Raw genomic sequence first — 12566 nt, 5'->3', positions numbered from 1 at the left:
GCCTGGGCATGGGCAAGGGCATGGGCATGGGCCTGTGAATGGGCATGGGCATGGGCATGGGCATGGGCATGGGCATGGGTCTGGGTCAGATCAAGCCGTGGGCTGGGCCCACAGGGCTGCGCCGAGTGCCTGCAGGGTGTGGGGTCCCGAGTGCAGGGTCCTGGGTGCGGGGTCCCGGGTGTGGGGTCCTGCTTGTGGGGTCCTGCAGCCCTCCCACAGCTACAGCAGCCCGGGCCGGCTCCAGCGTGAGCCTGCTCCCAGCGCCCGCCGCGCAACAGGAGTTCCGAGCAGACCTGCCCCGGGAGGCTGGGCCTGCCGATCTGAGCTGGGCCAGGGTGGGAGGGCCGTGGGTTGCCTTCCTGGCACTGGCTATGAGGGGGTGCTGTCAGCACATGGCCCAGGTGCTGGGAGAGGTGTGGGACATCACAGTGTTGTCCTGGCGTGACCTGCTGGCTGAGCATCCCTTGTCACCCTGCTGGACTGCTGGGGGCCACCCTGTGACTCAGTCCCCCGCCCTGGGGGGACATGGTGCCCCGGGCAGCTCTTCCTGGCGCTCACCCAGCAGTGGTGCATGTCAACGCCCGGCTGTGGCTTCCCTCCACCCACCCTGCACTGGCTCCCAGCCCTGCCCTCCCTGCCCACATATTTTTCTTCCTGCTTGAAGCAAGCTCAGGACAGTGGCAGAGCTGCCATGGCAGCCAGAGCTTCCCACTGGCAGAGCTACCTCGGGGCGATCGTATCCCATGAGAGGCAGCGCCTGGAGCATTTCCAGCAGGCTGAGGACATCCTGCTGACCCTGCTGGAGGGTGTCCATGCCAGGGAGCCCCGCTTCCTTGTGGACTATGCCAGGAACTTGGAAGCCTTCGAATTCACTCTCTGCGCCTCCGAGGATGCTGTCACCATGGAGGTCCCCCTGTGGATTGACGGCAGTGTCCTGCGGCTGCTGCCATGCCAGCCCAGGGATGCCCCAGACGGCAACTGTCCGGGGCTGGGCACCTGCTATCTGGAAGTGACCTCTCCAGAGACTGCCCTGGAGGACTGGACGAGCACCGTGGGTATCATGGAGCAGGGATGTGGTGCGAAGTGCCTGGTTCCAGGTAAAGTCCTCCAGCACCTGAAAGAGCTTCTCGTTTCGGCCATTGTGTGCTGCCAGCGCCGCTTCCTGCTTCAGCCAGGTGTGTACGCCCGCGCGATGCTTCCCCGGCCCGGAGCTGCCTCCAGCAGGGCTGGGGAGCCCAGCCTGGTGGTGGTTCCTGCACACACGGGCTGGGGCATCAGTCCCCAGGAGCATGACCTGCCTGAAGCCTGCGTGACCGAGCCAGTTCCCTGCCATGCACTTAGGACAGGCTTTGCCCCCAGCTAAGGAAGGGGAGATGCAAACCCCTCCCTGCCATGCCACAGGGCCAAGTAATCCTCAGACAACTTCACCCTGGGCTGGTGGCACCCTCCTTGACAGGTAGCAGCTCAATGCAGGGTTCACCCACCCCTGCCATTAGTCCCCAGGGAAGGTTTGCTCAGGGACTTGGCATGCTTGGCTCACCCTAACCACGTTCCTCCCATCTCACCTGGCCTTCGAGTGCCCCCTGCTTCCCAGTGGAGGCTGTTTGCAAGGGCAAACTGCAAGCACGTCAGGGCTGGACCAGGATGTTGGGGCACACACATGGGCCCCAGCTGGGAGCAACGTCCCTGGGAAGGACACGGTGGGTAAGGGAACCTGGGAATGCCCATAGGATCCCAACAGCTTCTTTATGCATTTCTGCCTCCAAAGATGCTTCTTGAAGTAAATCTCAGCCCTGACGGAAAGGTAATGTGAGAGGACCAGCAGGACTGAAAGTCTCTTAATGCAGCCCCAGCAAGCCCACCATTCCCTCCTTCCTCCGTGGCCAAGCCAGAGCCCTTCATCTTCCTCTACCCCCACAGCCTGAGACCTTTCCTGATCCATTTTTTTGGACCACATTTTTTTTCTTGGCACTGTTCAGCCACTCAGCAGCATGGTCCTGTTCAGCCACTCAGGGCTTCCTGCTGTGCCCACACCCACTGGCCTGGCCCTGAGCCTCACTGGAGTGATGTTCCTTCCCAAAAAGCACCTCAGTGGGGTTTGAAGAATGCCTTTCACCAGGGAAGCACAGCCAAACTGCAGCATTGGAAAGGGATGAGTCGAGCAGGGTGGGACGTGCCCATGGGCACATTGCGGCACATACCCTGTTCAGCCTGTGGGACCGGCTGTGGTAACCTCCTAACCACAGCCAAACCCTCTGCATCTAGGTGACCTCAGTGCTGAAAATCTGCAGGAAGATGCCATGGAGCTCTCCCTGCTGATCCGTGGTGGTTGGAAGACCATCCGCTTTGACATCATTCCTGTGGTGAGGAGGCAACAGGAGCCGCTCTGGCTCAAGGGGCGGCAGAGCAACGGGGGCTTCCCTGAAGGCAGCCTCTGGAAGGCCACGGAAGAGGCCCACTTCGTCCCTGCCTCTGCCCATTGCTGGAGGTGAGTGGCTTGGCTGCGTGCCTAACGGGGTGACCCTTCTCTGGGAATCCTCCCTGGCTGGCAGCACTGCTGGGTGTAGGCAGAAAGGGGATGGGAAAGTGGAGGGATGTATCAACGTGTGTGGGAAGTCACCCTCTCATGATGCCCAAACTCTCTGCTCTGTGTTGGGGGAAAAACCTCAGCCAAATTTCAGGCAGCTCAAGGAGAGAGGTGGGGATGCAACTGAGGAGCTGTCCCCAGATTGTTTGCAGGACCTGAACCCAGGTTATGTGGAGGGTGGCAGCTCTCAGATCCCTTCTCAGGCTTTGGGAGTGAGCCTGTGCATCTGGCAGCAGCAGGACGATGAGGTGCCTCCCAGGGCAGGCTGTGGGAGGGAGTGGGGCCAGGGTGACATGCATCCGCCTTCCAGCGCGGCTACCTGGCCCCAAGGAGAGGCCAAGCCTCTGGTTGGACCAGCTTAGGTTTATTTAGGGCACAGTGTGGTTCAGCTGGAGGCTCAGCCCCTCCCTGGGATCCAGTCCAGCCGCCCCTCTGGGGCAGCTTGCAGCCTTCCCTGCTGCACGTAGGGGAACACAATCCCCCTTCTCCTCCCCTCTTGTCCCTCCTGGGAAGGCAGGAGCTGCTCAGCAGCATCCCCATAATGCTGCAAATATCCTGGGTTCCTCTTCTCCAGAGGTGGGTGCAGGAGGAGGGATCCAGGATGCTGCATGCCTGCGGTCATATGGGTGGCCAGAGGAGTCTCCATCCTCCCTCTCACCGGACACCACTTTCTCTCGTCAGATCCTCTACTCACCTCCCAGTCCTGAAGCTGCTCTGGGTAGTGGACACATTGCAGGGACCCCGTCTGGACAGCCTTCGCCTGCTCGATCAGCTACGCAGCCAGGACTGGCAAGAGGAGGGCGGGAAAGGCAGTCTCACCTTCAACCACCTGAAGGTAGGGAGGTTCTGCTGGTGAGACAGCAGCTCTCTGGGCAGGCAGAGCCGAGACTGCTCCCCTGCACAGTGTCCTACCCAAATTGCTGCTGGAAGAAAGTCCCAAGCAACAAACCTAAGTGCCTGCAGTGCTTTGGGATGTACCGGCCCGTGGCTGTGTCTGGGAAGGATGTATGCCACTGGCCGTGGTTAGAGGGGTTTGATCCTTCTTGGCAAATGGCAGGCACTTACTGGATTGAATGAGGAACCTCCAGCCTGAAACACCCTGAGCAATAAGACCTGGGGCTCTGTGCCAACATGTCAGGCATCCCCTGGCACAAGCTGCCTGTGTCTGCAGGGGCCATGCTGGGGATTGCATTGCTGTGCCTGCCATGCCGCCAGCTGTCTGGTGCCCCAGCATGCTGGGAGGCGCCCATACAGGGCTGAGGGTGGCGTTTCCTCTGACAAAACCCTCCTCTCCCCACCCAACCTGGTTTTGACGCTCTGGACCCAGACCAGCTAGTGATGCTGGTTGGGAACGGGGCCGTGCCAGGGACAGTGGCTGGTGGCGCAGTCCAGGTGTGCCCTGCCTTGTGGCGGCTCTTGGGGCTGGTGGTGGAGAAGCAGGCAGAGCTGTCTTCTGCTGAGAGAACAGCTCCAGCTCCAAGTAACCCAGATCCTGTGGGTTTAGCTTTATGTTGCATTCTCTGATGTTTTGGATTTTTTTTAAAAAAAGGGCACAGTATGCATCTGTCCTTAAAAAAAGAGTCTTTTTGCTCCAGCCCACCATATGCATTGCCCGTTACGCTGTGTTGCCAAAAGGTGTCGGTGCCGGGCCGTTTGCCAGTGCAGTGCTGAAGAAGCTGGTGTGGCAGCTGCTGAGGGTTCACCTGCCCTGCCAGCGGCTGATTGAAGCCACAATCAGGGTTTTTTCGACTGCTTAGTGCTTGCAGAAAGTTTGAGTGTGGTTGTTTTGGAGCTGCTGCAGAGCTGGGACCTGCCTCAGAGCTGACACAGGGGGTCTTTGGGGAGTGAAGCAAAAGTTCAAAACAAAGGGGTGGTCGGTCATGGGCTGCACCTGAAGCCGCAGCTCCAAGCCTCTGCACAGCCGTAGGCTGCCGAAGACGCGATGTCTGCATTGGTCAGGGTGTGAAGGCACGGCCTTTGTGGGGAGTGCCCGATCCTGTGCCCTTCTCTCCCTCACTGCAGATGGTGCTGCTGTGGAGCACGGAGCTCTTCCCCTCCGCAGAGGACTGGCAGGACCTGGAGGGCTCTGTCTACAGGCTCTTGGTGATCCTCCTCCGCTGCCTGGCCACCCAGTGCCTGCCCCACTTTCTGCACCCAGAGGAGAACCTCTTCCAAGGAGAGACACTGGACCTCGCCTCCCTCTACCATAAGGTGGAGAGCTTTGCTTGGGACCCCCGGCGCTTCCTCTGCTTCCATTTTGGCCCTCCTGCACGCACTGGGAGCTGGCAGGCAGATCCCAGCACTCGAGCCCTCCTGCATGTCCCCACCAAGGACAGGTCCTACTGGGACACACCCTACTTCGACATCCTGCTCAGCCAGGTAATGCTAGACCCTCCGCTGGTCTCTTGAGGCAGAGCACAGCCTGGCCTGGGCAGCTTAGGATGTGCTGGAATTTGCCCCTCCAGCCCCTGGCAGCCACGGGCATGGGCTGCCCAACCCCACTGTGGAGAGTGGGGAGCCCTCTCCCCTCACTCCCCACCCACCTCCACTTAGTTCCAGGTGTACCGGATCCAGGACGGTGCACGCCACTCGACAATGTCGCAGCTCCTCGCCAAGATCCAGCAAGAAATTCCCCCGCAGAGCTGAGCAGGACCCTGCTGCTGCCCCATCCGGGTGTCTGGAAACTGGGAGGTGTGCAAGGCGAGCTACGGGGCAGGGGAGCAGCACGCTGCCGTGTCACTTTATTGAGGAAAGATGGTACCGAGGAGCGAGCACATGTCTGCTGCAGCTGGGTGGGGATGCATGGCCCTGAGTGCCCTAGTAGAGCCGGGCACTGGGGCGGGTGTTTCGTCCTTAATGTGGGGGGGCTGGACGGCATCCTGTGCTGCTGGGCTCTGGCGCAGGGATGCCGAAGGTGATGGTAGTGGAAAGGGTCTGTGGCTGGGTCCTGCAGCCAGCTTTCCTGTCTGTTTGCAGTGGGGCTGCCATGCCCTGGGGCCAGGGGGAAGGGAGCAGCTGGGAGGCCAGGCCATCAGGGTGAGGAGTGACGCTGCGTGGTGGCCTGGAGAAAGAGCTTTGAGCCACGTCTTGAGTCCGCTGAGCTGTAGCCCTCACCTCCATGTCCCCTGCTCTTCCAGCTTCTCTTTCCCATTGTGTCGCTGGGTGTTGAGTATTCCCTGCCAGCATCCTGAGGTGATGGTGGAGTCCCTCTGCCAGCCAGCTGCCTGCCAGTAGGGCAGGGGGGGAAGCACCGTGCCGCCTCATCTGGACCCCCCTTTCGCTGGGGTGCTCACAGCCTGCTCCGGTGACAGCGATTGAGGGCGTCTCGCAGAGCACGCAGCACACGGTCCACGTTGCCGCTGGTGGAGTTGCAGCCCATGAGGCCGATTCGCAGGACCTGGGAGGAGGAGAAGGGCGAATGTCTCCCTGCAGCCCCCACCTTTGTGGCCATGCCCCAGCAGGCTCCTGTGCGGGGCAGGGGGCACATGAGGAGCAGCTGCACGTGCGGCGGGTTTGCAGGCATGTGCGCAATTCCCCGCTTGCTCCTATTTAGCACGTGTTTCCTCTAAAGACGTGCCACCCCACTAATGATGTGTGCAGTTATTCAATTACACCCGGCAGTTGTGTGTGGTTAGGAGCCGCTATGCATCACTGTGGGCGATGGGATGCATCCAGCTGTGTGTTTGCCATTTGCAGCTGGGGAGCAGTGGTTAATGCTGGGGTGTGCTGTCGATGGATGCTGCAGCAGCGGGGTTGGGGGCCTGGCCATAGGCAGCGGGAGAGGAGGATGCTGCCCACCTTGCCCGCTGAGGGGCCCAGGCCCCCGGCAATCTCAATGGCGTGGTTGTCCATCAGAAAGGCTGTGATCTCCTTCCAGTTGTAGCCCTCAGGCACCCTGACAGTGGTAATGGTGGGAAGTCTTGCCTTCTGAGGAAGAGAGAAACCTGGTTAAGTCTGCAGCTCCTGGCTCTGGCCCTGGCCGCTGGAGAGCCTGGTGGTCTGCCAGGAGAGAGCATCACTGGGGCAGGTGGGAGTTCTTTCTCCAACATCAAAAGCTGCCCAGGCACGTCTCCAGCTGCGCAGAGCCGTGTCCTCACCATGCACCCACACCACGGCAGCGGGTCGCCCTGCACCCACCTCCTCCTTCACAAAGAGCTCAAGCCCCAGGTCGCGCAGCCCCTGGCACAGCAGGGTGCAGTTGGCCCGGTGGCGTTCCCAGGAGCTCTCCAGACCCTGTGGGCAGAGAGGAGGGAGAAGATCCCTGCTGCTGACGGGGACCTGCTGGCACCCACCTCTCCCCCAAGCCCAGCCAGCACTGCCAGTGCCCCACTGCCTGCCTGGCGCCGCTCACCATCTCCGACAGCATGGCCAAGCCCTCCCGCAGGCTGAAGAAGGTGTTGATCGGTGCCGTGTGGTGGTACCTGCAAAACCCAAGGGGCAGCCAGGCGGGTTTGGCCCGGCCTGTGGCAGAGCAGTACTCCAGCTTGTGGCGGGGGGGAACAGGCGCACATTGTCCTCCCTCCTCCCTCCCAGCGCCGAGGGGATGCAAAACCCCCAAGGGCTGCTTTGTGACCAGCCCACAGGGTGATGGGCAGACAAGACCTGAGCCCTGCAGGCCAGGCAGCCCCCGAGGCAGGGGGCACGACTGCGGCCATCAGTCCAAGGACAGCCTACCCTCACCTTCGTGGCTCCCCATCACAGCCCCAGTAGTTTGCCAGCCAGGCCACGTCCAGGTAGAAGGACAGGGGCTTTGTCTTCCTCCTCAGCATCTTCTCCCTGGTGAAGCAGAGTGCTGGGTAGGAGCTGGACCTTGACCCGACCAGCTCTAGGGTAGGGCCAGTCCTATGGGAGGGTCCCTCCAACACGAGCGCAGAGGGTGGCTCTAGCACCCATCGCTGCCCAGGGTTGGGCTGGGCTCTGACCCCACAGATCTGCTGCTGGGTGTGCTCTCCAGAGCAGGGCCCAAGTGGGTGGCTGGCAAAGTGGGGGGGATGACAGCCTCCTCCCAGCCCCACTGCCTTTCCCTGCAGTGGGACAGGGCTGCCCTTACCTGGCTCGCTCGCTGAACGAGATGGGGGCGCTGCCAGGGGGGGCGTTGAGGACTTTCTGAGACCCCGAGTACAGGACGTCAATCTCTGCCCAAGAGGGAAGGTAGCTCCTTGGGGACCGGGGGCTCCAGCAGAGACACGCTGAGAGCCCCCAGCCTGGCTGTGAGTGGCAGGTGAGAAGCACAGGTTGCCACATGCTGCAGGTCCTGCTTGTGTTTGGCAGCTTTGGGGGACACCCTAAGGCTGCTGACGGTCCCCTGAGGGGAACAGGCTCTCTGGCTGCAGCTGGACCAGTTTCTAGTGCTGCTAGCCCAAAACATGGGCAGTGGGGCTGATCCCACTGTCCTCCTTCCCTGGCCTAGGCATGAGCCCCCTTGTCCCCTGAGTGTCCATGATGGCACTGTGGCTCTTACCCTGCTGGTCCATGAAAATGGGGGCTCCCCCGAGCGATGCCACTGCATCCACAAGCAGCAAGCAGCCATGCCTGTGGGAGGATAGAGCTCAGCCTGGTGTCCCTGCCACCCACTCCTGCCACCTCCTCTTGCTCCAGTCCCAGAATCCTGGTCCCCCCAAGGCTGCATGTCTCACTGGCACCAGCTGCTTCCAGCACAACAGAGTCAGAGGAGAGCCCAAGGCATGTAAATCCCCATGCTCCAATCCCTGACAGCGACCTCGGGGTGCCACCAGCCCCAGCGAGTGCCCACTGCACACCCACCTGTGGCACAGCTCGCCCAGCCCCTCCAGCGGCTGCAGCACCCCTGTGGAGGACTCGCCGTGGGTGATGAAGAGCACCGAGGGCTTGTGCCGTGCCAGGCCCTGCATAAAACAGAGGAAGGTGACTGTCCCCAGGGCCTGCTTGCTCCTTCCACCCTGCACTGTGACTGGCACTCACCTCCTCGATGTCCTGAGGAGTGAAGTACTCGCCTGGGGGCTTCAGCAGTTCGTGAACATCAGCTCCTGGGAGGGATTTGGGCAGAGGGAGAGTGAAATTTGGGCACCCTCCCACTGGGCAACCACCTGCTCCGCGGGGGAATCGGTCATGCATGAATGAGAGCGCGGCCACCTGCCAGGGTCTGGCCTCCCCTGGATTTGTCTGGTGAAAAAGCCTTAAACCACCATAAGTGAGGGACATCACCCTGGAAAAACCTGGAGTGCTCTCTGGCTGCGGAAGTCATGTCACTGGCCACTGCCAGCAGGATGGTGACAGCAAGCCAGGGGTCACGTTCTGGCATCCTGCCCACAAGCCTGGTCTCTTGAGCCCCACCAGTGCCATCTGGCTGTCCCCAGCATACCCAACCTCCTGGCGATGTCGACAGCACGTTGTCCCCAGAGGCCATTGACGGCCACCAGCACCGTGTCACTGTGCTCCAGGAGGTTGAGGAGGGCAGCCTCCATGGCGCAGTGCCCGGTGCCGCTGATGGCCAGGGTCAGCCGGTTCTGTGTCTGGAAGGCGTACTGGATGCCCACCTTGATCTCGTCCATCACCTGCAGCGGCAGAGGACCGGCTGGCACCGCTGCTGTCCCCCTCGCCCCAGCAGAGCTGTCCCAGCCCCTCGTGGGGGTCAAGGGAGAGGAGGGGAGGGGAGCGGAGGAGTCTGGGCTGGGGCAGCTCACCTGCAGCACCTCGGGGTGCATGTGGCCCAGGAGCTGCTGTCCACCTGCAGCCAGGATGCGGGGGGGCACGTTGCTGGGCCCCGGCCCGAGCAGCAGTCTCTCCGGCACAGCCAGGGGCCGGAGCAGCCCCTGGGGTGGGGGGACTCGGAGCAGGCTGGTGGTCATGGCACGCCTTGCCGTCCCCAGGAGCCCAGCCTGGAGGAGAGGAGCAGTGGAGGCTGCCCGTGCAGCACCCAGCACCGCAGCACAGTGCATCATCCTGTGCCAGCAGTGTCCACTGTGTCTCAGTGGACCCTGACCCTGGGGCTCGGTGCTCCCCCCACCAGCCTGGACTCTGCCCTTGGCCACCTCCTTGTCTAGTTAATGTGCCACCAGCGCTGTCCCTGCTCTCTCGGCCCCATCATTTTGGGGGGTCCCCTCTTGCTGGTGCTGGAGGGGTTGCTCCGCAGGCACAGCAGCCTCTGGGGCTGGCAAGCACCCACACAGGCCCTATCCCCATGGACACTGTGGTTGATGGTTGCCAACAGCATCCCAGAAGGTGGGATCCCTGCTCCTGGGCACGCAGGACCTGCGCCATGGGATGGTTGTGCTGGCACCAGCCTGGCACAGCCGCCATGGTCATGAGTCCTCCCACAGCACAAAGCTCTGTGGCCAAGGACCTGCCTCGCAGAAGGGTGCCAGGCCAAGGGACAGGCACCTGGAGCAGGCTGGCCATCGGGGTGGGCTGCGCAAGGGCAGAGCCATGAGGTAGGACGCGGCCGCAGCCTCTGCTGCAGCGAGCTGTGCTCTGCGGGCTCAGCCTGGCTCATGGGCGTCGCAGCCTGTCGTGATGCCACAGGCCACAGGTACCTGTTCGATACGCTATGCCTGTCACTCGCCACCTGTGCCCATGGTCCCTCTACCGTGCTGATCCCCCAAGAATGTTCTCTGCCCACTGCCAGCTTCTGGCAGGTCCAGGGACAGGTCCCTGGCTAGAGGAGCCACTCGGTGGGCAAAACTTTGGGCTGGGAATGACGGTTATGGGGTGCAAAGTGCCCCCCTGGCAGAGGTGTCACTGGCAGCTGGTGCGGAAGGTGTTTGGGGCAGGTGCGTGTGGCTGCCACGATGCCAAGTGAGAGACAGCTGGATGCTCATCTCTGAGAGGAGCCGGGAGCCGGCGTGGCTGACGGAAACCACAGTTACCGTGGGCACTGGGGCCTGGTCGTCACCTGCCGAAGCTAGGACCAGAAGTCCTGATGTCCTCAGAGGTCCCGATCCAGCCCCTCACCTTGTGTCCCAGCCATGTGCTCCTCTGGCTGAAGGGACTCCCTGCCACTGGGCTTGCCGCCGGATCCTCGCAGCCTCGCTGAGGCGCTCGGTCCCTAAAACATGGGGAGAAGAGACCCGCTGGAGACCCGCTACCTCTGCGATGGGTGCGTGGATAAGACCTCTCCGCTGCCTGTCCTGCGGGAAGCCGCGGAGAGGCTGGGGCAGGGCGGGGATGTGTGGCCCTGGGCTGGTGTGGAGGGCCGAGGAGGACGCGCTGCTGCAAAGAGCTGGCAGCAAAAGCGTCACCGTCCCCCCGCTCTGGGTCTGAACTCCGCAGAGCAGCCGGACAGCAGCCGGCCATGGCACCCGGGGGCGCTTCAGGCCGGGGGGCGGACGAGCTGCGCACCGCGGTGGGCGCCGGCAGCCGGGGCCGCCGGTGGCGGCGGACCGGGGCTGGGGCCGGCGGGAAGCCTGGGAGGGGCCGGGGTACCGCGCCGGGGGTGCCGGGGACGGGGGTGGCGGTTGCCGAGGCGACGGTTGCCGGCGATGGAGGACGGGGGGGGGGGGCGCCCCTCCCCGCGCCCTTGCGGCTGTTCCGCAGCGCGGACCGGGGGTGGGGGGATGCGGTGACGTCACCGCTCCATCCCCGGCCCGCGCCCTCCCGGTCCCCCCCGCCCCTCCCGCCCCCCTCCCCGCTTGCCCCGGGCGGCGGCGGCGGCCAACCAGCGCGCGGGGCGGCGCGGGGCGGCGCGGGGCGGGCGGGGACCGCAGGGGCGGGGCCGCCGCCATCCGCACCGGCACCGGCACCGCATCGCCCCGCACCGCACCGCGCGGCTCGGCCTCATGCCCGCGCCCCCCGCCCGCGGCTGAGCGCTGCGCCCCGCCGAACCGGGCACGGGCACGGGCACGGGCACGGACACGGACACCGGCACAGGTAGGGGCGGGCGGCACCGCGCGGCCCCACCGCGCTCCCCGGGCGCTGGCCGGGGCGGGGGGTCCCCGGGGCTGCCCACGGTATGGCGGTGCCGCCCCTCCCGGCCCCGGCGGGGCGAGGCGTGGCGGGGAGTGGGACGCGCCTCCCGGGGGGCCCGGCGGGGCGGGGGGCTGCGGCCGGCGGCCATTTTGCGGCCCCCCCCGAGGCGCAGGGGAGGGGGGCGGGGTGGGGGCTGCCCGCGGGGCCCCGGCGCGCAGCCGGCGGGTGCCGCCCCGGCTTCCAGAAGGATCCCGCCGTGGGGGGTGGGGGCGCTTTCCCGGGGACCGAGCGACGCCTCTGCGGCCACAGCCCCGGCCTGGGGTGGGCAGGGGGAGGATGCCGTCCCCACAGCCCGGGGGAGGGGGCACACAGACCGCTTTTCGCCCCAGAGCCGCCCCCGTTCTCCCCTCCGGGGCAGGTGGCTCTGGCGATGAAGCTGGGCCATCTTGCGCCATCACCATTATGCCTCAGAGTCACCGATGGCGGGAGGGAGCGGTGGGCGCCCCAGCTGGGGCTTTCGCCCCGGGGGGGGGTGGCTGGCGAAGGCACTGCAAAGCCGAGCCCCTTGCTTGCCCCACAAGGGCGAGCTGCTGCTGCTGACCTTGTGCTCGAGGGCAGCTGGGCAAGGGCTGCCATGTCACTGCAGGCCAGCGCCGATGGCTTCTGGCTAGAGGAGGGGTTGGTCCCCGGACAGAGAGGCTGGGGCAGAGCCCCACGTTTGGCCACCCTGGCTCCCAGGGAGCAGCACTGCACCTGCCCCATTGTGTTCCTCCTCCTCCTCCTCCTCCCCCATGGGGCAGCGTTCTCCGCCGGACCCCGCAGACCCCTGTGTGCCGGGGTCTCCTGCCTGTTTAGATCCCACGCCTCGGCTGCGAGGCTTGGGGAGGACACGGAAGCAGCTGAGCGTTTCCTCTGCCACTTCACGGCTGTCATGCCCAGTGCCCAGAGCAGCTAAGCAGCCCCTTGGCAGGTGGCCTTGATGGCATGGGGGGCATGGAAGGCAGCAGACCCCCCCCTAGGGTACAGCCGGGGGTGTTGTGGGCTTTGCCGTCCCTACACGCTGATGCTGACCTCCATCTTGTCTGGGAGGTGGCAG

General features: G+C 64.2%; 3 protein-coding genes across 26 annotated transcripts in view; 2 read left to right on the top strand and 1 right to left on the bottom strand.

The window, feature by feature from the left end:
* Nucleotides 1-525: 525 nt before the first annotated feature.
* On the top strand, nt 526-5233 carry MAB21L4 (mab-21 like 4). The gene is given in 6 exon segments (XM_074912458.1): nt 526-615; nt 617-1175; nt 2266-2488; nt 3269-3422; nt 4610-4966; nt 5141-5233. Coding segments are annotated over 6 exon segments (1476 nt in total).
* Nucleotides 5234-5518: 285 nt separating this feature from the next.
* On the bottom strand, nt 5519-11915 carry AGXT (alanine--glyoxylate aminotransferase). Its single transcript, XM_074912457.1, is given in 13 exon segments — nt 5519-5984; nt 6386-6586; nt 6725-6820; nt 6939-7008; nt 7268-7363; nt 7638-7722; nt 8049-8119; nt 8351-8451; nt 8528-8592; nt 8928-9120; nt 9250-9508; nt 10517-11087; nt 11387-11915. Coding segments are annotated over 13 exon segments (2445 nt in total). The 3' UTR covers nt 5519-5876.
* The window catches only part of KIF1A (kinesin family member 1A), a 41852-nt gene continuing 40545 nt past the window's right edge, over nt 11260-12566 (top strand). For all 24 annotated transcript variants that reach the window (XM_074912425.1, XM_074912424.1, XM_074912422.1 and 21 more), the window contains exon 1: nt 11260-11431. The gene's annotated coding sequence lies outside the window, so the exon portion shown is untranslated. The remainder of the gene's footprint in view (nt 11432-12566) is intronic.

This window comes from Athene noctua, chromosome 8 (assembly GCF_965140245.1).
Source record: "Athene noctua chromosome 8, bAthNoc1.hap1.1, whole genome shotgun sequence".
NCBI classification, from domain to species: domain Eukaryota; kingdom Metazoa; phylum Chordata; class Aves; order Strigiformes; family Strigidae; genus Athene; species Athene noctua.
Note: the sequence above shows the minus strand (reverse complement) of the source record. Positions and strands in the feature narration are given on the sequence as shown.